The sequence below is a fragment of the Prionailurus viverrinus genome, chromosome E1 (genome assembly GCF_022837055.1).
Source record: "Prionailurus viverrinus isolate Anna chromosome E1, UM_Priviv_1.0, whole genome shotgun sequence".
Classification (NCBI taxonomy): domain Eukaryota; kingdom Metazoa; phylum Chordata; class Mammalia; order Carnivora; family Felidae; genus Prionailurus; species Prionailurus viverrinus.
The window spans coordinates 4,042,516-4,063,449 of record NC_062574.1 but is presented as its reverse complement, the minus strand read 5'-3'; the positions used below and the strand labels follow the sequence as shown (position 1 = coordinate 4,063,449).

General features: G+C 48.9%; 1 protein-coding gene across 1 annotated transcript in view; it reads left to right on the top strand.

Annotated features, from left to right (window-relative positions):
- STX8 (syntaxin 8) overlaps window positions 1–20,934 on the top strand; it is a 255,685-nt gene that overhangs the window by 23,332 nt on the left and 211,419 nt on the right. The window contains exon 4 of the mRNA XM_047831709.1: window positions 1,416–1,526. Within this exon, the coding sequence (XP_047687665.1) occupies window positions 1,416–1,526 (111 nt within the window). The remainder of the gene's footprint in view (window positions 1–1,415; window positions 1,527–20,934) is intronic.

Here is a 20,934-nt window from a genome sequence, read left to right as displayed (position 1 = left end):
TGGGCCTACGTGCAGGGTTTGATGCCCCTGTTTGAAGTAGGAAAGTGTCACTGAATCTAAAGCAGCCGCCTAATGCCTTACTGTCACCAGAACTAGGTAATGTGGCCCCGGCGGCTCTGAATTACCAGTTTCAGGTCTAATAAAACAAAAGCCACCCAATAAAAAAAACCCTCAAAGCCAGATAAAATCCACTGTCCGGGGGATGGCTTATTTTTGTACTTACTCTTTATGTCTTGTGTCAGGTGTGTCCTTACAGAAGCATCCGTTGGGGTGCCGAGTGGCTCAGTCAGTTAAGCCTCCGACTTCGGCTCGGGTCACTACCTCACGGTTCGTGGGCTCGAGCCCCACATCAGTCTCTGCCCTGATAGTGCGGAACCTGCTTGGGATTCTCTTTCTCTTCCTCTCTCTGCTTCTCCCTCGCTCTCTCTCTCTCTCAAAATAAATAAACTTCAAAAAAAAGGATCTGTTAGCTTTCTCCCATTGTTCTTTTGATAGCTGAAGTCTTCCCCATCAACGTTTTTTTTTGCTTTTAAACGCACGCACACGCTCACTGACACTCAGCCTAGAAGAACTCGCTTAACTTGCTTCAAGAAAGCTAGTACAGAAAACTCTGGATGTAGCCCTGACTCATTTTTTTTAGCCATAACTTGTGAGTTGTGCCGGAAGAGGTGTTAGCGATAATCTGGCGTTCCATACAAAGAGACAGAGATCCGCAAAAGAGAGATAACTGCTTCAAGGTTGCAGATAACGGTCAACACAAGACTAATAAGCTTTGGACTCCCGGCTTAACCCGCTCGCTAGGATAACGCAGTGAAATCCGAATCTTTCCTTGTAGTTTTCTTTAGAGTTTAAGGCTCATGCGGTGTGCTTAAATAATGAGCTGATGGGGGCACCCTTTAGAGCAAATCTGTCACATAGAGTAGCACTTTTCAAAAAGGATTCCACGTGTGTGAAGACACATTCACACGGAAGAAAGAAGGCAGTATTGAGAACCCGGCTCATTTTTTACAGGGCGTCTTGGGGGTGCTAATGTCTAGGCAAACACCCTTGAACGCTGACACCTATAACTCAACACCCGAGGAATTGCTGACTCAGATCGCTCTGTTGACGGGAAGAATCATTCCGGCGTTGGTCACTGGGAGGAAAAATAATCTCTACCTGCCGCGTTGCTCAGCGGCGGCTCGGTGTCCGTGGCCGCAAGTCCGCGGCTATGGTTCTGTCGAGGGCCTTTACTTGGGAAGTCTGTGGTGTCGAAGGTCAGAGCGGGAGGAGGAGGAGAACGGTTCAGGTCTCTTCTGGCCAGTACCGGTCAGAGTCTGTAATCGTCACACCTGGCCTGGGAGAGCTCGCTTAATAACACGATAGGTAAACTGAGGTAATTCACCCACCGTTGGACCTTAACGAGATGTGTGCAGAACACAGCTTGAAGGAGACCGGAGACAGAACCTTCTGGATGAACTCATAACCCGGGAGAGGCTACTTCTGGCATCCTTTAAGAACGAGGGGGCAGAGCCCGATCTCATCAGGTATGACATTTTCCTTCACGGGGATTACGTGGTTGGGTGAAAAGCGTTCTTGGCCGAGATCACGGATGTGTTTCCCGAACGGCTCGATTTAACTAGTAAAATCTATCCCGCCCCTTTACAGCGTTTGCCATGTCATGGTCTCTCTCTTTAGCGTTCTTTAATTTTCTGGATTGAGTAAGCCGGGTATGTTGGGCGGAATCTCATCCTGAGGGAAGACGGTTTGCGTGGAATACGGACTGGGTCGGAAAAGTTCCTTTGCATCCTCTGGTTGTGCTTTCTGCCACGTGAGCTGTCTTTTCGGCTCCTGAAGTCACGTGTTCACCTGGGTGGGGAAAAGGCTTCCCCGTGTGTGTGTTTTCACTGGCCCGTTTGGGAAACTGTGTCCTAGCGAGACTGTGGTCCGTGCTCACGAAGGTAGGGGAGCACGGCCGTTGGATCCTGGCCCGTTCTGTGCCGGTGAGTGATTCCCACTCTGTGGAGGGGACAGCCGCTGTCCGCCCAGCTCTGTTGGAACACCCGGAGGAGCGGGCCAGCTCTCCAGCCCCCTTCCAGAACTCCTGTAACTTCATCGTGGGAACCATCACGATGGTTCGAGGAAATGAACTTCACGTAGAAACTCGCCTCTCTCCCTCTTTGCCACGAGGGACGATGCTTTCGTTCTGCAGAGTGGCTTGCTTCTGCTTAGTTCCTGGGTAGGAATGACATGGCTTCTCAAGGGCAGTGGTTTTTGACCTTTGGCCACGAGTTACTGGGCCCTGCGTCAGACAGTTAAATCGAGGGGGCGCATGGAGGGTCCCAGGTAAGTACGATATGCAGTCAGGATTGCAGACCACTGCCCTGGGGTAAGCAGAGGAGAAGGAAACAGTGTCCTGTTGGCCCCAGGCCTTGGGAGCCTGTGACCCAGGGATGCAAGAAAGAAACGAAAGACAGGAAGCCGAATGGAATCCTGAGTTGTTTCTGTGGTGAAATAAAGCCCAGGAGTCAGGGAGGGAGGAGTCATGTCCCGGGCAGGGTGTGTAAGAAGCCAGAAGTGGGCCAGAAAGCTCTCTGGCTGTTTGCGGTGACGAAGGCGGTAATCCAGGGCTGGCGAGACAGAAACACACGAGCTGGGGATCCGTGGCGCACAGTCAGGGCCACCTGTCAAGAAGCGCGTCTACGTTGGAGTCCAGAAAGTAAACAAAGGTGCAGTTGGCAGAGCCAACCGGAGAGGCGATGGGCGGCATCTAAATACCTCTGCTTGGTGGTCCAGCAGGTGGACCTTCTAGGTCTGCGTTTCTTTCTTTCTTTCTTTTTCTTTCTTTTTTTTTTTTTTAACATTTGTTTATTTTTGAGAGACAGAGAGAGATAGAGCACAAGCAGGGGAGGAGCAGAGAGAAAAGGAGACACAGAATCCAAATCAGGCTCCAGGCTCTGAGCTGTCAGCACAGAGCCCGACGCGAGGCTCGAACTCCTGAACCGTGAGATCATGACCTGAGCCAAAGTTGGATGCTCAACCGAGTGAGCCACCCAGGCACCCCTAAAAAATTTTTAAGTAGGCTCCACCCCCAACATGGGGCTTGAACTCACAACCCTGAGATTAAGAGTTGCATGCTCTACTAACTAGAGCCAGCCAGGCGCCCCTGAATCTGCATTTAAATTTAAAAAAAAGTCAGAGAGAGGGAGAGGGAGAGAGAATGAGTGGGGGAGGGGCAGAGTGAGAGGGAGAGAGAGGATCCCAAGCAGGCTTTGCACTGTCAATGTGGAGCCCGATGCGGGGGCTTGAACTCACAGACTAGACTGTGAGATATGTATGACCTGAGCTGCAATCAAGAGTTGGACACTGAACCGACTGAGCTACCCAGGCCCCCGGTGCAGAATCTGCATTTTAACAAGATCCTGGGGATTTGAATGTACCTTACAATTTGAGAAATATAGCTCTATATCTTTTTTTTCTCTCTTTTTTTTAATGTTTATTTAATTTTGAGAGAGAGGGAGAGACAGAGCATGAGCAGGGGAGGGGCAGAGAGAGAGGGAGACACAGAATCGGAAGCAGGCTCCAGGCTCTGAGCCGTCAGCCCAGAGCCCGATGCGGGGCTCGAACCCACGAACTGCGAGATCATGACGTGAGCCAAAGTCGGATGCTTAAAGCGACTGAGCCACCCAGGCGCCCCTATCCTTTGTTCCTAATGGTGGCACTGGGCATCTAAGTTACCCAAAGGGCTTGTAAAAACAATAAAGAAGAGAGAGACAGAGAAAGAAGAGGAAGGAAATACAGGTGGCAGGACCGAATCCTTGCAGAGAATGAGTGAGTAGCCTGGCCTGAGGCCTGGGTAGCCGTGATGGGGGGCGCACTTCTCAGGTGCGTCTAACAGGTGGCGGGGGAGGCCGCTGCCCCGTGTCCACCCGCAGTGCCAGCTGAAAGCTCGAGTCTGCCGCACACTTCCCGGGTGCCGGGCACGGGCTGAGCACCTCTTGGGCGTTTGCTCAGGAGGTCCTCGTGACGTCCATTTTACAACGGAGAAACTGAGTTTGGAGGGGTCAGGGAGCTCGCACAAGACTCTGAAGCTGACGGGTCTCGGAGCGTGGATTTCACCCAGACGCGAGCGCCGTCACACGTGAACTCGCAGCCACCGCAGCGCGAGAAGTGCTGGGCCCGGCCCTGTTGCTCGCTGGTCTCCCGGCCATCTGGGCTTCGAAGTCATTGACCTTGGGGTGCAGGTATGCGTGCTGCCTCTTTCACTGCTGTTAGGACAAGGTGAGGCGATCGGTATGTGAAGGGCTTAGTGACGCAAGATGTTCCTCCTGGCGAATCGTGCCGCCATCAGGCCTGGAGGAAGCACCTGCTGCTGCCTCCTTCCCTCCCCCTCGGGAGCTCCTGGCACCCCCCCCCTACCCCTCCCAGGCCTCCCCGACTGACCGGTCTTGTTCCAGGGAGCCCGCCCCTTCTCCCCTTGCAGATCTCGCTCTGTGTCCCCTTCCTCGGTGCCCGGCTTGCTGCCGTCTTACCCGCAGACAGTTGCAGGTTAACTCTCGCAGCGGAATCCATGGCTGCAGGGGCTTCCCCTCCGGGGGCCTGTCCGCGGAAGCCTCCTGGAGCCCAAAGCAGATTGACTGTCGGGAGAATTTTAGCAAAGCTGGTGGATTAGCGTAGAGGCGATGGGTCTCAGAGGCCTTCCCCGAGCGACCAGTGCCTCTTCCCCATCCTGTGGTTCAGGCTGAGCCACATGCTGGGCCCACCCGTGTGGCTCGGAGGGGAACGGTTGGGGTGGCTTGGGGACAGGGAGGCCACACCAAGGTGGAACCGTGAAGCAACGAAGGCCGAAGTCCTCGGGGCTTGAAGTCACTGAGGCTTATTTACACGCTCTCGAGATGGAACCGAGGGAAGTGTAGATGCTGTTGTGTCGTCGTAGCTCAAGGAACGGAAGTCCGGAATAGCTTGGAGTAAGCTTCCAGAAGCATTCTGTTGAAAGGTGCGCCAGAGCCGTGGGGTAGAAGGGACTCCTGAGGAGCGATGTGAGGAAGGTGCGAATGGATAGGACGTTCCGTGCCGGGTGGCATGGGGGCTAGCCAAGAGAAGGAGGCAGTGTGGCCCTGCTGACCTCCGGGAGAAAGTCAGTCAGTACAGGTAAAGAGAGGGAAGCTTACGGTGGGTCGCTGGGGAATCCCTACGGAGCCCAGATTGCTGTCGACCCGCCTGCAGGCGCTTGCTAGGGCTGCTGCGGGCACAACACCAGGGGGCTCAGCTACCAGAAACGTCCTTCCTCACGGTTCTGGAGGCTGGAAGGCCAGACCAGCGTGTCACTGGCAGTGTCATGCCCCCTGACGGCTGTGACGGAGGGTCTGTTCTAGGCGTCTCTCCTGGCCTTTTAGGTGGCCGACTTCTGTCTGAGTCTTCACGCGGTCGTTCCCCTGTGCGCACACGTCCCCCTGACGTGTCTGAGGTCTGTGTGTCCAGCATCCCCTCTTCTCATAAAGATAACCCGGGGCATGTTGGATGATGGGCCACCCCAACGACCCCATTGTAACTTAATGACCTCGTTAACGAACCTGTCTCCAGATACTGTCGCGTTCTGAGGTACGTACCAGGGGTTAGCACTTCAACCCCGAATGCACAGGAATTTTTTGCGAAAATGCACGTCCTGTGACATCCCAGGAGAACCTGGTCGATGAGAGGATGCGTGCTGGGTGAAAGCATTGTCAAATATTATGTAGGAAAATCCTTGGGAAATCTGCTTTCGGGCCACGAAATGGACACGAGACAGCGCTGACCCGACCCGCTGGGAAGACAGCGCCGCCGGGGACTTACTGGAGACAAGAAATGGGTCTGTTGGCGAGCGGAGGAGCGAATGACTGTCACGGTCGGGTGCTGGCAGCAGATTGTCATCACCCGGAAGTCAGAGTTTCTGGTCTTTGATTTCACTCGCCTGGCGACATCAGAGTGTTATTTTTGCCCTCTGTACCCCTAGTCCCCACGCTTGAGGCCTCCCCTTCCACCCCCGACTTCTCGTACCCCGGGAACTCCTTCACTGGCCTTCGGAGGCTCTGAATTCACAAGTAGACGTAACCAGGCTGGAATCACAGTTCAACTTGTCCTCTTGCGTCCTGACTGTCAAGGCCGCCTGGTCCTTTCTGACACCAGCCGTCAGGGACCTTTCGGCTCTGTCTTTGGAGGGACCTCGTTCCCTTCCCCGCCGGTCCGTTTCTGTGACACACGGCGTCCTCAGGCCTCCCCGCGGTTAATTCCCGGTCCTGGGCTCCCCGGCGTCCTTTCCTACTTCTCTGATCTCTGGACTCCTCTGGCATTTTTGTTTGCTTCTGTCATTCTTGAATAAACCAGCGTGAGTTGCTTTGTTACCTGGCGGGGGCGGGGGTGGAGGCTCCGTGGCACATGTCTTTGCCTTGGGTCACGACCTACGGAGATGCGCTGGCCGGAAAGCCTTATCAGAACCTTCAAATGTGATAGACACGCTCTCTGCGGCACGCGTTGTCATGAATGCCAGACTGCCAGCACGGCGCATTCCCTGTCGCAGACCTGGGGCTAATCGGCTTGCTAATCAGTGTTTCAAAGCCCCGTGATGACCGGCAGCCAGAGTGCGGCTTGGGTTTGTCCCATCAGGACTCACCGGGAGCCCGTGGAGCCCCTGCCTCTCCCTCTCCTTCCTGTTTCCTTTGTGTGACCCCGCTCCTCTCCTGCCTGCACCCGAACCCTCAGCCTCCTCTCTCCCGGGGGCCCCCCCACCCCTCCCTCTCCTCCTCTTCCCCCTTCCTCCTCATATGTGGCCTTATTAAGGAGAGAAGAGTATTGTCAGACCGCGGTTGGGATTAGCATTCCCCTTACACAGACATTGATGTGGCGATCACGCTGTTGAATGTGCGGCTGTCATGTGATGCGATCTTAGCTGCACCTTACGGATTACGGATCATTATTTTAAAGCAGTAAACCTTGATGGGAGACGGCGGGCTAAATAAGCGATGGTTGACTGACTTAGGGCCTTTGGAAACTTGTTAAAGAAGTTTCCGCGTAACAACGTCTCCTAGAAGATAAGCCTCGACTTAGAAGGACGCTGCTTTAAAATCCTCCTGCCCTTTATACTCGAGAGCATTGCCGAGTCTCACCATTAGTTAAATCTTTGTCTGTAGAGAGAGAGAAAAACAATCATTGCATACTCCACTGCTCGGTGAGCATCTCAGAGATTATGTGATTAACTCGGCTGTAGTGGGTGGCTAATTGGCTAAGCTTTAGTCGTTACACCAGCAGCTATGTTGAGGATTATAGGAAGTAGGAAGTTATTTAGACGTCGGGATGGTAGCTGTGTGTCAGGAATGGCGTATTAGGAAGGAGACCAGTTGCTAAAGTCAAAAGGATGACGGTGGAATGTTCCCATTTTCTTAGAGTGTCGACGTTAGGCATTTGATGTCAGGTATCTTCCTTTGAGCTATTAAAAAAAAGAAAGAAAAGTATGTTATTTCCAGTGTGTATTTCATGTCACTGTATCAGAAACCACAGTGGACAAAAGAAAAATCTACATTCAGTTTTACATGAAAAGCACCCCTCCCCCATTTTAAGCCATTGAATGTTGGGTTTTTATTATTATTATTTTTAATGTTTTTATTTATTTTTGAGACAGAGAGAGACAGAGCACGAGCAGGGGAGGGGCAGAGAGGGAGGGAGACACAGAATCCGAAGCAGGCTCCAGGCTCTGAGCAGTCAGCACAGAGCCTGACGCGGGGCTCGAACTCATGTACCGTGAGATCGTGACCTGAGCTGAAGTCAGACGCCCAACCGACTGAGCCAGCCAGGCACCCCTATAACTTAATTTATTCTTTTAAAAAAAAAATTTTTTTTTAATGTTTATTTTTGACAGAGAGAGAGAGAGAGAGAGAGAGAGACAGAGCATGAGCGGGGGAGGGGCAGAGAGAGGGAGACACAGAATCCGAAGCAGGCTCCAGGCTCTGAGCAGTCAGCACAGAGCCTGACGCGGGGCTCGAACTCATGTACTGTGAGATCGTGACCTGAGCTGAAGTCAGACGCCCAACCAACTGAGCCAGCCAGGCACCCCTATAACTTAATTTATTCTTTAAAAAAAATTTTTTTTAATGTTTATTTATTTTTGACAGAGAGAGAGAGAGAGAGAGAGACAGACAGAGCATGAGCAGGGGAGGGGCAGACAGAGAGGGAGACACAGAATCGGAAGCAGGCTCCAGGCTCTGAGCTGTCAGCACAGAGCCCGACGCAGGGCTTGAACCCACATACCACGAGATCGTGACCTGAGCTGAAGTCGGACGCCCAACCGACTGAGCCACCCAGGCGCCCCAAGATGTTTCATTCCAAATTACAGCTTGAGTTATAAGAAGGATGATTCATATCTGATTCCACTTAGATTTCCTAAAGAATCATTGCTTGATATTTTATGTTGCCTAAAGTTATTAACACATGAGCAACCCCTACTTTCCTAAAAGTAGGAATAGCTAAAGAATGCATAAGTAATATATTCACACGGATGAGGAATTTAAAAAGCTTTTGACAGTATTTGGTGACAAGCCTCCCTCCCCGCTTCTGGACATAAATATCAGTGTTAAAAATCATTGGCATATCAGGGCTCCTGGGTGGCTCAGTCAGTTGAGTGTCCGACTTCGGCTCAGGTCATGATCTCACGGTTCATGAGTTCAAGCCCCGCATCTGGCTCTGTGCTGACAGCTCGGAGCCTGGAGCCTGCTTTGGATTCGGGTCTCCCTCTCTCTCTGCCCCTCCCCTATTTACCCTCTGTTTCTCTTTCTCTCTCGAAAATAAATAAACATTAAAAAAAAGTCATTGGCATATGCTTCTGAAGTTCTCTGAAGCATCTACCAGCAAATATGAATATTCCTTATTTCCCTCCGTCTTTAACGCAAATGGTACATACCATTCTGCAACATTTTTTGGTCACCTGATCAGATGTATTAGAGAGCTTCCCAAGGTAGCAGGTTTTTGTCATTCATTTTGATAGTCTTATAATATCTCGTTATATGCATGTACCATGATTTCTCTAACTAGCTTTCTATTAACAGACGTGTGTTGTTTCCAGTCTGTTACGCATATATTTTATATGTGTGCATATATGCTTAGTACATAGATTTCTTCTACAAAAAAATGGTGGTGAATAACATTACATATAAGGGAGTTCCCCCGTGTGAACATCTGCCTCTAGATAGGTTCTTAGAAGGAGGAGGGCGGGGGGGATGGGATGGGGTGTGCCTGGGTGGCACAGTCGGTTAAGTGTCTGACTCTGTCTCAGCTCAGGTCGCGATCTCACAGTTTGTGAGTTTGAGCCCCGCATTGGGCTCTACACTGACAGCACGGAGCCTGCTTGGGATTCGGTCTCTCCTTCTCTCTGCCCCTCCCCAGCTTGTGCGCACGCTCTCTCTCTCTCTCTAAAAATAAATAAATAAACTAAAAAAATAAAATAAAATAAAATAAAATAAAATAAAATAGTAAAGAAGTAGGATGGGCTGGGTCCAAGTATACGCACTGTGACTCTCACAGAACCAGCGTAGACTTTTATGTGAGTGCCTGTTTCCATCCAGTTTTCCCCAAAGACAGTGTCACTAACCTTGGTTTCCTAGGCCAGTCTCCGATATGAGGATTGTTACTTCCTAGTAGAGTTTTATGGCGCTCCTGTATAAAATCGTAACGAACCAAGGTTATCAGGAAATTCTCCTGTGTTTCTTTTTAGTGCTCTCACGATTTTATTTTATAACTGTTAAATATCTGATCCATCTGGAATTTAATTTGGTGAAGAATATGAATCTCACTTTTTTCCTACTTGGCTACCCTATTTTTTTTTTTTTTTGGACTGTGTTTTTTCCTGAATGATCCATTTTCGCAAATTTTGAGATGGTGAGCATTATACTATTGCACTGTGTGTGTGTGTGTGTGTGTGTGTGTGTATTTGGATCTGTTTCTGGACTTTGTGATGTGTTCTGTGGTCTCTCTGACTACTCATGTGTTAGTACCTTTTGAGGCTCTATTGTTGTAGGGTTTAATACATGATAGTCTTCTGTCATTATACTTCTTTTTTTTTTTAATTTTATTTATTTTAAAGAGGGAGAGAGAGAGAGGGAATATCTCAAGCAGCTGTTAGCACAGAGCCTGATGTGGGGCTCTATCCCATAACCCTGGGATCATGACCTAAGCTGAAAGCAAGAGTCAGATGCTCAACCGAATGAGCCACCCAGGCACCCTTATGCTTTTTTTTTTTTTTTAAGAGTTTTGGTTTTTTTTTTTTTTAAACGTGAATTCTAGAACCAGCTAGCCTAATTTTTGAAAAGGAAAAGTAGCTTTTTTTTTTAAATTGGCATTCCGTTAAATCTTGAAACCTTTTATCGTATTGAATCTTTCTCTCCAGGAACATGGGGTGTCTCTCCACTTGGTCAAGACGCCGTTCAGGGCTCTCAGGGTGAGCTGTGCGCATTTGTGGCTTAATGTATTTTTAGGTATTTTACGTTTTTGGTGGTTTCGAATTCAGTATTTCATGCCATGGTGCTTTTCGGTCATTGTTTATAGGAAGCTGTTCGCATCTGATGCCTGCTAATTAGTATTCTAACCACTTTCTTAAAGCTCTGATTGTTTCCAGTCTTCCTGTTGGTCCCCTTGTCTTTGCCGGTTGTTATTTGTTTGTTTCCTAAGAGAAAGGAGCTCCTGAGCTTCCCAGTGAGTAGACTGGCTCAAAATAGAGCTAGGCTGGGCTCGCATCACATGCCGTGTTATGCAGAAAACCGTGGAAGGATAGAGTTGCCATGATTGGCTTGGGTCTGCTCAGGAGAGATGCATCCTTGAACCTAAATGGGGGATGGGCTCGTGCGCCCTGAGCAGTGGAGCCCTGAGCAGAATCAAGGTTCCGTTCACGAGGGAGAAGAGACTTGCTGAAGTCAGGTAGGCCCCCTGTAGTGACTACATCGGCCCTCCCCTACAGCTCTTCCCTGGCGGTCACTTGCCACATCCTGAAGTCTCTTCTGACACCAGATGAGGAAGGTTGTGGAGCTCTGTGACCTCGAGTAGAACCGTCATCTCCTGTCCCTTCTCTTGTTCCTGACGTCCCAGGGAAGTGGTACCTCACAGGCCTTCTGGGTGATGTTAGTTAGGTTCACGTGGAGCTTAGATAATCGCCTTGAATCTGCAGTTCACTTTTTAAGGGAGCTGGGAAAGCCATCACTACCACCCGTCTGCCCAAAGAGGATTGGGAGATAGGCTTTTGGAGTTCAACCCGTTTTCAAGAGTGACCCACTTACGCAGTGTCACAGAGCGGGTTTCTTCTGTGGGCAGAGGATCCCGTGCATTTCACGTTAGGTATCATTTAACTCTAGTTTGGACGCTCGTAGCTTCTGACCTTGTCTCCACGTTCCTGACAAAGGCAGTGGGCTAATTTCATGCACGGACTGATACTTCATATGACAAGAGGGAGTATTTGCAGTAGGGACTGGCCTGAAAAATCCGGACTGTATGTTGCCTTAGTATATATTTTCCCCCTCTGTTAACTACTGAAATGACAGCAGCCGTGCAGCGTGCACCTTGATCACGTTTCCTTGGGGAGAAAAACTGGGTACGTCATAGGACAGAGTAGATTTGTGACTCCCTTTGTGGTGGAGGCAGGCTGGTTGAAGGCTTCGGCCAGATTTTTGACCCTTTGGATATTCTAGTGGTTTATGGGAACGGATAGAATTTTAAAAATAAAGATTTAATCTAAAAGTGGTGCATTACGGGGGCACCTGGGGGGCTCAGTCGGTTGAGCGTCCGACTTCGGCTCAGGTCATGATCTCCCAGTTGGTGGGTTCAAGCCCTGGGTCGGGCTCTGTGCTGACAGCTCGGAGCCCGGAGCCTGCTTTGGATTCTGTGTCTCCCTCTCTCTCTGCCCCTCCCCTGCTCGTGCTCTCTCTTGCTCTCAAAAATAAACATTTAAAAAATTGAAAAAAAAATTTTAAAAAATACAAGTGGTATATTGTGTCATAACCACATTGTACAAAAAGAGTAATCACGGAAAATTAGAGCTTCCTTCTACTTCAACAGACGTGAGTTTCCTCATTTCTTCCCCAGAGGCAACCACTTCGAACAGTTTTTCACGTGTCCTTCGAGAGAGACTCTACACGTAATAGAAAAGCATGCACACACCTCCAGTCTCCCTCCCCCCTCTTTTATTTTTAACATGAATGATAGTATAATACGCCCTCTTGCCTCTGCATTGTCTCTTCAGTTTCGCCGGATATCTTGGACAGTCTGCAGCAGAATGTTTAAACCAGTACTCTTAATCAGGGTGCCTGGTGGCTCAGTCAGTTCAGCACCCGACTTCGGCTCAGGTCATGATCTCACGGTTCGTGAGTTCGAGCCCCGCGTCAGGCCGTGTGCTGACAGCTCGGAGCCTGGAGCCTGCTTCCGATTCTGTGTCTCCCTCTCTCTCTGCCTCTGTTCTGCTTGCTCTCTGTCTCTGTCTCTCTCAAAAAACTTTTTAAACTAGTACTCTTAAATGTTTCGACGGTGTCTCAGAAGTTGACACAGCAGCTCTTTTGAGATTTTTTTTGTGATGAATGGCAAGACTGGCGATCACTTGAGGGAATCTCTGCAGTCACGTTAGGACAGATTTTTGTTTCTCTCTCGGTGGGATAGGAAAGGAAGCTCTATCAGCAGCCCGACTTCCAAATAGGCACTGAGTGTAAAGAAAGGTTGTCCATTTGGATGACTGATCAAGCAACTGAAACCGAAGACCTTGAGATGTGCATAAATAGCAGTGATCGCAATCCCGTGCCATTGGTCCCATTGACAAGGCTACCCAGTGATACCGTGCGAGACGTAATGAGGTGTAGTCCCCCCACAAACAGGTTTGCAGCAGTAACCTGGTAGCTTCTGTTCTCAGGTTTGGAAAGCTGGACAACAAAGAAATACCAAATGAGAAAAAAATTTCAAAGATGCCGTTTATTCTTGCATTAAAAACTTGAAATATGTAGGAGTAAGTCAAATGAAAGGTGTATGTGACCTCTACAGTCAAAACTGTAACATTATTGGGACGCCTGGATGGCTCAGTCGGGTGAGCGTCCGACTTCAGCTAGGGTCATGATCTCACGATTCATAGGTTCAAGCACCATGTCAGGCTCTGTGCTGACAGCTCGGAGCCTGGAGCCTGCTTCCGATGCTGTCTCTCTCTCCATCTCACTGCCCCTCTGCCCCTTGCGTGCGCTCTCTCTCTCTCTCTCTCAAAAATAAATAAATACTAAAAAAAATTAGAAACTATAACATTATTTAAAGAAATTAAGGAGGGGCGCCTGGGTGGCGCAGTCGGTTAAGCGTCCGACTTCAGCCAGGTCACGATCTCGCGGTCCGTGAGTTCGAGTCCCGTGTCGGGCTCTGGGCTGACGGCTCAGAGCCTGGAGCCTGTTTCCGATTCTGTGTCTCCCTCTCTCTCTGCCCCTCCCCCGTTCATGCTCTGTCTCTCTCTGTCCCCAAAATAAATAAAAAACGTTGAAAAAAAATTAAAAAAAAATAAAGAAATTAAGGAAAGACGAAACGATATGCTATGTTCAAGATGGGAACACTCAGTACTGTAAAGACATCAGCTCTCTCCAAATTCACCTGTAGGTTCAGAACAAATCCACTTAGAGTCCTCAGCCAGTTTTTTATTTTGTCCCTTAAGAAGCTGATTCTGATGTGGTGTTTAATAATTCTTATGTGGCATTTAAAAGAGCCAAGGCAATTTTGAAGAACAAAGGGGCCAAGCACTCACATCAGCGAACGGGACTCTTACCATAAAGCTGCATTGTGGTGTCGCCCCAAAAGTAGGCAAACCACCCCGGTGGGAACAGTCCCGCGTACACAGTGTCACTTGATTCTTGACAAGGGTGTGCTGCAGTGGAGTGGAGAAAAGGCAGTCTCTACAGTAAATAAGGTTATATCAGCTGGGTATACATATGGGAAATAAAAGAATTTCAGCCTCTGCTGTCATTCTGCATAAAAATCTGTGCCAAGAGGATTGCAAATCTCAATGTGACAGCTGAAATGAGAGCTTGTGGAGGAAAACATAGGAGAATGTCTTTACGACCTCGGGATGCACAAGCCTTTCTTACAGGACGCAGAGACTACCTGTGAAAGAAACACACGGTAGGTGGGGCTTCCTTAAAATAAGAAATTCTGTTCATCATGGGGCGCCTGGGTGGCTCAGTCAGTTAAGCGTCCGACTTCGGCTCAGGTCACGATCTCACTGTCCGTCGGTTCGAGCCCCGCGTCGGGCTCTGTACTGACAGCTCAGAGCCTGGAGCCTGTTTCAGATTCTGTGTCTCCCTCTCTCTCTGCCCCTCCCCCGTTCATGCTCTGTCTCTCTCTGTCCCCAAAATAAATAAAAAACGTTGAAAAAAAATTAAAAAAAAATAAAGAAATTAAGGAAAGACGAAACGATATGCTATGTTCAAGATGGGAACACTCAGTACTGTAAAGACATCAGCTCTCTCCAAATTCACCTGTAGGTTCAGAACAAATCCACTTAGAGTCCTCAGCCAGTTTTTTATTTTGTCCCTTAAGAAGCTGATTCTGATGTGGTGTTTAATAATTCTTATGTGGCATTTAAAAGAGCCAAGGCAATTTTGAAGAACAAAGGGGCCAAGCACTCACATCAGCGAACGGGACTCTTACCATAAAGCTGCATTGTGGTGTCGCCCCAAAAGTAGGCAAACCACCCCGGTGGGAACAGTCCCGCGTACACAGTGTCACTTGATTCTTGACAAGGGTGTGCTGCAGTGGAGTGGAGAAAAGGCAGTCTCTACAGTAAATAAGGTTATATCAGCTGGGTATACATATGGGAAATAAAAGAATTTCAGCCTCTGCTGTCATTCTGCATAAAAATCTGTGCCAAGAGGATTGCAAATCTCAATGTGACAGCTGAAATGAGAGCTTGTGGAGGAAAACATAGGAGAATGTCTTTACGACCTCGGGATGCACAAGCCTTTCTTACAGGACGCAGAGACTACCTGTGAAAGAAACACACGGTAGGTGGGGCTTCCTTAAAATAAGAAATTCTGTTCATCATGGGGCGCCTGGGTGGCTCAGTCAGTTAAGCGTCCGACTTCGGCTCAGGTCACGATCTCACTGTCCGTCGGTTCGAGCCCCGCGTCGGGCTCTGTACTGACAGCTCAGAGCCTGGAGCCTGTTTCAGATTCTGTGTCTCCCTCTCTCTCTGACCCTCCCCTGTTCATGCTCTGTCTCTCTCTGTCTCGAAAATAAATAAATGTTAAAAAAAAATTAAAAAAAAAAAAAAGAAATTCTGTTCATCAGAAGATACCACAAAGCACGAAAGATAAGCCAGAGAATGAGAATCTGTATTTGCTGCGCATACATCGGACCCAGGAGCTGTATCCAGAGTACATAAAGAACGCCTATAACTTAAGAAAATGGCTGACAACCCATTAGAAAGAAAGAGGCAGAAGGCCTAGAATTTGGACTTCCCAGAAGAGGATAGCTGGTTGCTGGTGAGCATCTGAAAAGATGTGCCGCTTAAGTAGTCATCAGGAGATTGCGCAGCAAAACCACGATTGTCGTACCATCACACCCACCGGAATGGCGGAGGTTGAAATGGCAGGCGTGGCCGGTGTTACTGGACGTGCACTGGCTGGATTTCTCACATACTGCTGGCAAGACTATCAGTTCTGTAACCACTTTTCAAAAAATTTTTTTCATGTTTATTCATTTTTGACAGAGAGAGACAGAGCATGAGCGGGGGAGGGGCAGAGAGAGGGAGACACAGAATCCGAAACAGGCTCCAGGCTCTGAGCTGTCAGCACAGAGCCCGACGCGGGGCTCGAACTCACAGACTGTGAGATCCTGACCTGAGCCGAAGTCAGACACTTAACCGACTGAGCCACCCAGGCGCCCCTCTGTAACCACGTTGGAAAACTGACCGTGTCTCCTAAAACTGAGCTGCACAGAAGCATGTATAAGACCGTTTCTAGCAGCATTATTCCGAATATTCCCACCTGGAAACAACCCTGTGAGCATCTACCCTGCAGCGGGTAAATACGTCACGGCGTCTTCATACGGCGATACAACAGGAAACGAGAACAAGTGATCTATGGCTACTCACTGCACGCCACGGAGGATCTCACAAACACGTCGAGCAAAAGGAGTCTGACATAAGAGGACGTGCTGTCAGATGGTCAGATGGCGTTCCGGTAAAGGCAGAACTTACTCACGGTGTTACAGCTCACTAAACAAAGTGGGGCCCTTTGCGGGAAGCCGTGAGGGAGCAGGGGGCACGAGGGATCCTGGTGTTCTGCCAGTCCTGTTTCTTGCTAGGTAGTGACTACCGGGGTATTCACCTTGCAGACCATCTCTGAGCTGTGCAGCTACGACTTTTCTGTTTCTGTGTTCTACTTGGATTGAAGACTACGTGTAGGGGCGCCTGGGCGGCTCAGCCGGTGGAGTGTCCGACTCTTGGTATCAGCTCAGGTCACGATCTCACAGTTTGTGGGATTGAGCCCGTGCTCAGCGTGCGATTCTTTCTCTCCCTCTGTCTCTCTCTTCACCCTCTCCCCCACTTGCACTCTCTCTAAAAAAAATAAAAGTATGTGTATAACTACATATATACACACCTACATTTGTATATAACGTGTATGCAGGCAAGTGTGTATATACCTGTATAGATGTGTAATTGTGTATGTAAATGTACTTTTTTATATAACATAATAAGTGTAAGAAGTGATACTATATACGCCTTTATAAATGTATGTGTATACCACTCATATTTATGTATGAGTACATATAAATGTACACACACACACACACACACACACACACACACTGAGAACTCTGTCCTGAACAGACCACAAGACGGAGATGTAAGTCAGGAGAACTCGGGGGACACTTAACTCAGCCCTTCCCAGTTTCTAGGTTTTGAAAAGTTAAGATTTTTCTCCCTTGAAAGTGAGGGGGAGGGCCAGGGTTCTGGGCCGCCCACCTTCACAAAAGGGACCCTGTCCCCCTTCCGTTCTCTCCCTCATCCTTCTTCCCTCCCCTTCCTCTGTGTAACAGCCTCTGTGTCACTTGAAAACTTGCCCTCGGTGTCTGTGGACCCCTGCCCAGCCTGTCTGTTCCCTTTTTCTTTCTCCCCCCCTTCGTCTTTCTTCCTTGCCTTTAGATCTTTCTCTTCCATTTCTCTTCCCCACCCCCCCCCCCGGGAAAAAAATTAATGTTTGAATCTGGCATTTCTTCATTTTAGGTATTTTTTTTTTCCTACCCTTAATTTTAAAAGCAGAAGGATGCTTTCGATAACGCTTTCTGTCAGTCGACACCAACATTGTACGTCTTCATTCCCCCGACGCCTCCCCTCCCGTGGCCCCCCTCCCCTGAGGAAATGACTCATCCTTAATTGGATTTGAAACAAATTATCAACACGGCACAGGCTCATTGTAAGAAGTCAAACCGCGCTGGGGTGTAGCGGAAAATTAATTCTCTCCTTTCTTTCCCTCCAGTGCCTCTGTCCTCCAGTAACTAGTGTGAACCAGCTCCGTGGTTTTCCTCCAGACGTTTACCTGTATGTAGACAAATATTTAGAAATATATTTACGTACATACGTGTTTTCCTCCTTTTTTTTTTTTAATGAAGACAGGGTTGTAACTCTACATATTACTCTGTGATTTACCTTGTTCATTTAAATTTGGCAAGTCTTCCAAATCAATAGATCTAACAAATTCTTTGTTTTTATTTTTTAAGAGAGAGAAAGAGAGAGCAGAGTGAGCGCGAGTTGGGGAGGGGCAAAGGGAGAGGAAGAGAGAATCGTAAGCAGGCTCTGCGCTGAGTGTGGAGCCTGACGTGGGGCTCGATCTCTCGACCCCGGGTCACGACCTGGGCGGAAATCAAGAGTCAGACGCTCAACTGACTGAGCCACGCGGGCGCCCCTAACCCATTCTTTTGAATGGCCGCTACCTTGTGCCACAATAGACATGTGCAGTGGTTCCCCCAACCACTTCCCCACTTGATGGTTCCTGGTTGCCTCGTACTTCGCCATGATAGGGAAGCACAGCAGCCAGTATCCATAGTGAACGTGGCTTTCGTTTCGGTAGGACGGAGGCCCCGAAGTGGGGCTGCTGGCCTGACGGATGGGAGTCCATGCTAGTTAGCATGCTGGGTCTGTTTCTGAAAGCCCCAGTGCCTCCCATGTCCCTCCCATGTTTCCCTAGAACTGGTTGGGTTTTATTGATCTGATGGGTGAAAAGTGGGATCTTGTTTTGAATTGCAGTCCTTGGGGCGCCTGGGGGGCTCAGTCGGTTAAGCATCCGACTTTGGCTCGGGTCATGATCTCACTGTTTGTGGGTTCAAGCCCCCCGTTGGGCTCTATGCTGACAGCTCAGAGCCTGGAGCCTGCCTCGGATTCTGTGTCTCCCTCTCTCTCTCTGCCTCCCTCTCCCTGCTCGTGTTCTGTCTCTCTCTCTCTCTTTCTGTCTCTGTCTCTCTCTCAAAAGTAAGTAAGCATAGGGGTGCCCGGGTGGCTCAGTCGGTTGAGCGTCCGACTTCAGCTCAGGTCATGATCTCGCAGTCCGTGGGTTCGAGCCCCGCGTCGGTCTCTGGGCTAATGGCTCGGAGCCTGGAGCCCCCTTCCGATTCTGTGTCTCCCTCTCTGTCTGCCCCTCCCCCGTTCATGCTCTGTCTCTCTCTGTCTCAAAAAATAAAAATAAACGTTAAAAAAAAGTAAGCATTAAAAAAATTTTTTTTTAAAATTTTTGAATTGCAGTCCTCAACCTCTGGTATATTGGTGACTTTTGGTGGAAACTTAAAAAGATTCCCTAGCCCTGCTTGTATTCATTTCAAATTATAACAGCTGTGTGGGAATTGAAAAAAGAGGAAATTCCAGTCTATGAAGAAGCTGGGGGTGGGGGCAGGGAGAAAGCAAGAGTCACCTACACATACTGTATCCTAACTTACTTCCATTGATTTTTCTTTTAAAAAGCTGATTAAATAGTTTCCAACTTGGACTTTTTAGAAGCGCAAATGTGTAAGAAACTGAAGTATGTTCTCGTTTATTGAAAAGGGTTTTTGGCACCTGGGTGACTCTGTGGGTCGAGCGTCTGACTTTTTCTTGACTTTGGCTCAGGTCATGATCCCAGGGTCATGAGATTAAGCCCCACATCGGGCTCTGCACTGAGCTCAGAGCCTGCTTAAGATTCTCTTTTTCTTTCTCTCTCCCTCTGTTCTTTTACCCTGCTTGTTTGCACTCTCTCTCTCTAAACATTAAAAAAATATATATTAAAAAAAAGGGGTTTTCTATTTCTCCCTCCCTTCCCTGTTTCAAACACTTGGAGATATTATTTGAGCCTGAAGAGAATCTTCAGGGGTAAGAGAGGAGAAGCCAGTGCCAGTTTGCAGATGGGGAGACATCCTTAGAGAATCCGTCGTGCCCGAAGGGAATGAATGGGAGAGAAGGAGCTAGAACTCAGGTCTCCTTGTCCTCTGCTGTAGGTTTTGTCTCTTGGGCCTTTTCTCTCTTGATTTTGGTATGCTACCATGGCTGCCTTGTAGAGACCCCTCATTCGTTTGTTTCTCACTGGCCTTGGGTACTTTGTCCTTCTTCTGGACCCCTGTACGTAACACGCAGCGTTCCCTCCGTACGTTCAAGCCATGTATTGCTAACTCTGCTTGTGGTAGGAACGAAGGGTTTGGTATTCCAAAACCTGGGTTTGAATTTTGACTCCCACTCGTGGTTTGTAAAAATGCAGACCACCCCAACTCCACAAAATATTGTGAGGTCCACATGAGGTAAATGCGGGTGAACGCGTATGTTTACGCCTTTGTTACGTGCCTTTGTGAACATTACTGACCACGTGCTGCCACTGCTCTCAGCGGAGGGGAATCCAAAAATGGCATGCCCTTTGGAGAGGCCTTTCTATCCTGCACGAGGCAATGAGAGAACAGTACCATGGTAGTTGATAAGTAAGTGCTGAATCGTGTGCTGTGAGCCATAAATGGTGTAGGAGATAAGAACAGAGAGAGACCGGTGGGGGAGGTTGAGAAGAAGGTGGAAAAAAGGAGCCCTGAGACAGCAGTTGCAGAGTTCGTAGACTTCACGTATTTTCTCTCAGACTTGGGTCTTTTCTCAAGCCCTCCCCTCTTGGGCTGATAATTTCCGTATGAGCCTCCAGATTGGTGCCCAGCTGGTTGTAGAGATACCTACCTGAGGGTGCTTATGGATTTGTGGGCCCCGTCCCCAGAGAGAAAGTGAAAAGCAGCATTAAAAGCACGGGTGCCCATCTGGAGAATTTGAGCTTTTAGATGGGAACGAGATGAATCGCTCCAATTAAAAGCAAGATTATTGAGGTGGGGATGATAACTATGCAGGTGGTTCTTGGCTTTTGTGCGTCTTGGGCATATACACATTTTCATTGCCACGCTTAGATGTTCTTTTAATGCCAGATTAGCATTTTTGCCCATCAGCGGACAAGTACAGATTTCCACTACTGTCGGTGGTCCTCCTGCCAGCTAAGAACTCCATGGTATTACGCCTGTGCTTTGTCGTGGAACAGCGTTCATTGACAGCATTAAGGGGCAACATAGTAGAGTTGAGACGAAGATGGGCATCAGTGTCTGTGCCAAATGCCTCAGTGCAAATCGTTAACCTCCGTGGGGCGCCCGTCGGGTTCGTCCTTGAAGGGTGCTTGGTCGTGAAGAACAAAGTGGGGGATGTAGGGCCCTTGTTATGGAAACAACAGTGTCGAGAGGGCTCAGTTCTCACAACAGAATCCACCCCCCTCCCCCCATAATACGTAAGCATATGTTGACTTCTGCTCATTCTGTTTGTAAACATGTGTTCACGAGTGCTTTGTGTGATCGCCGAAGGAGCTACTTCTAAATACATGGTGGTCATCGCATTACTGAACATTTTGTAGTTGAATTGTAAGCACTAACCAGCAGGTGGCTCTCGGTCAC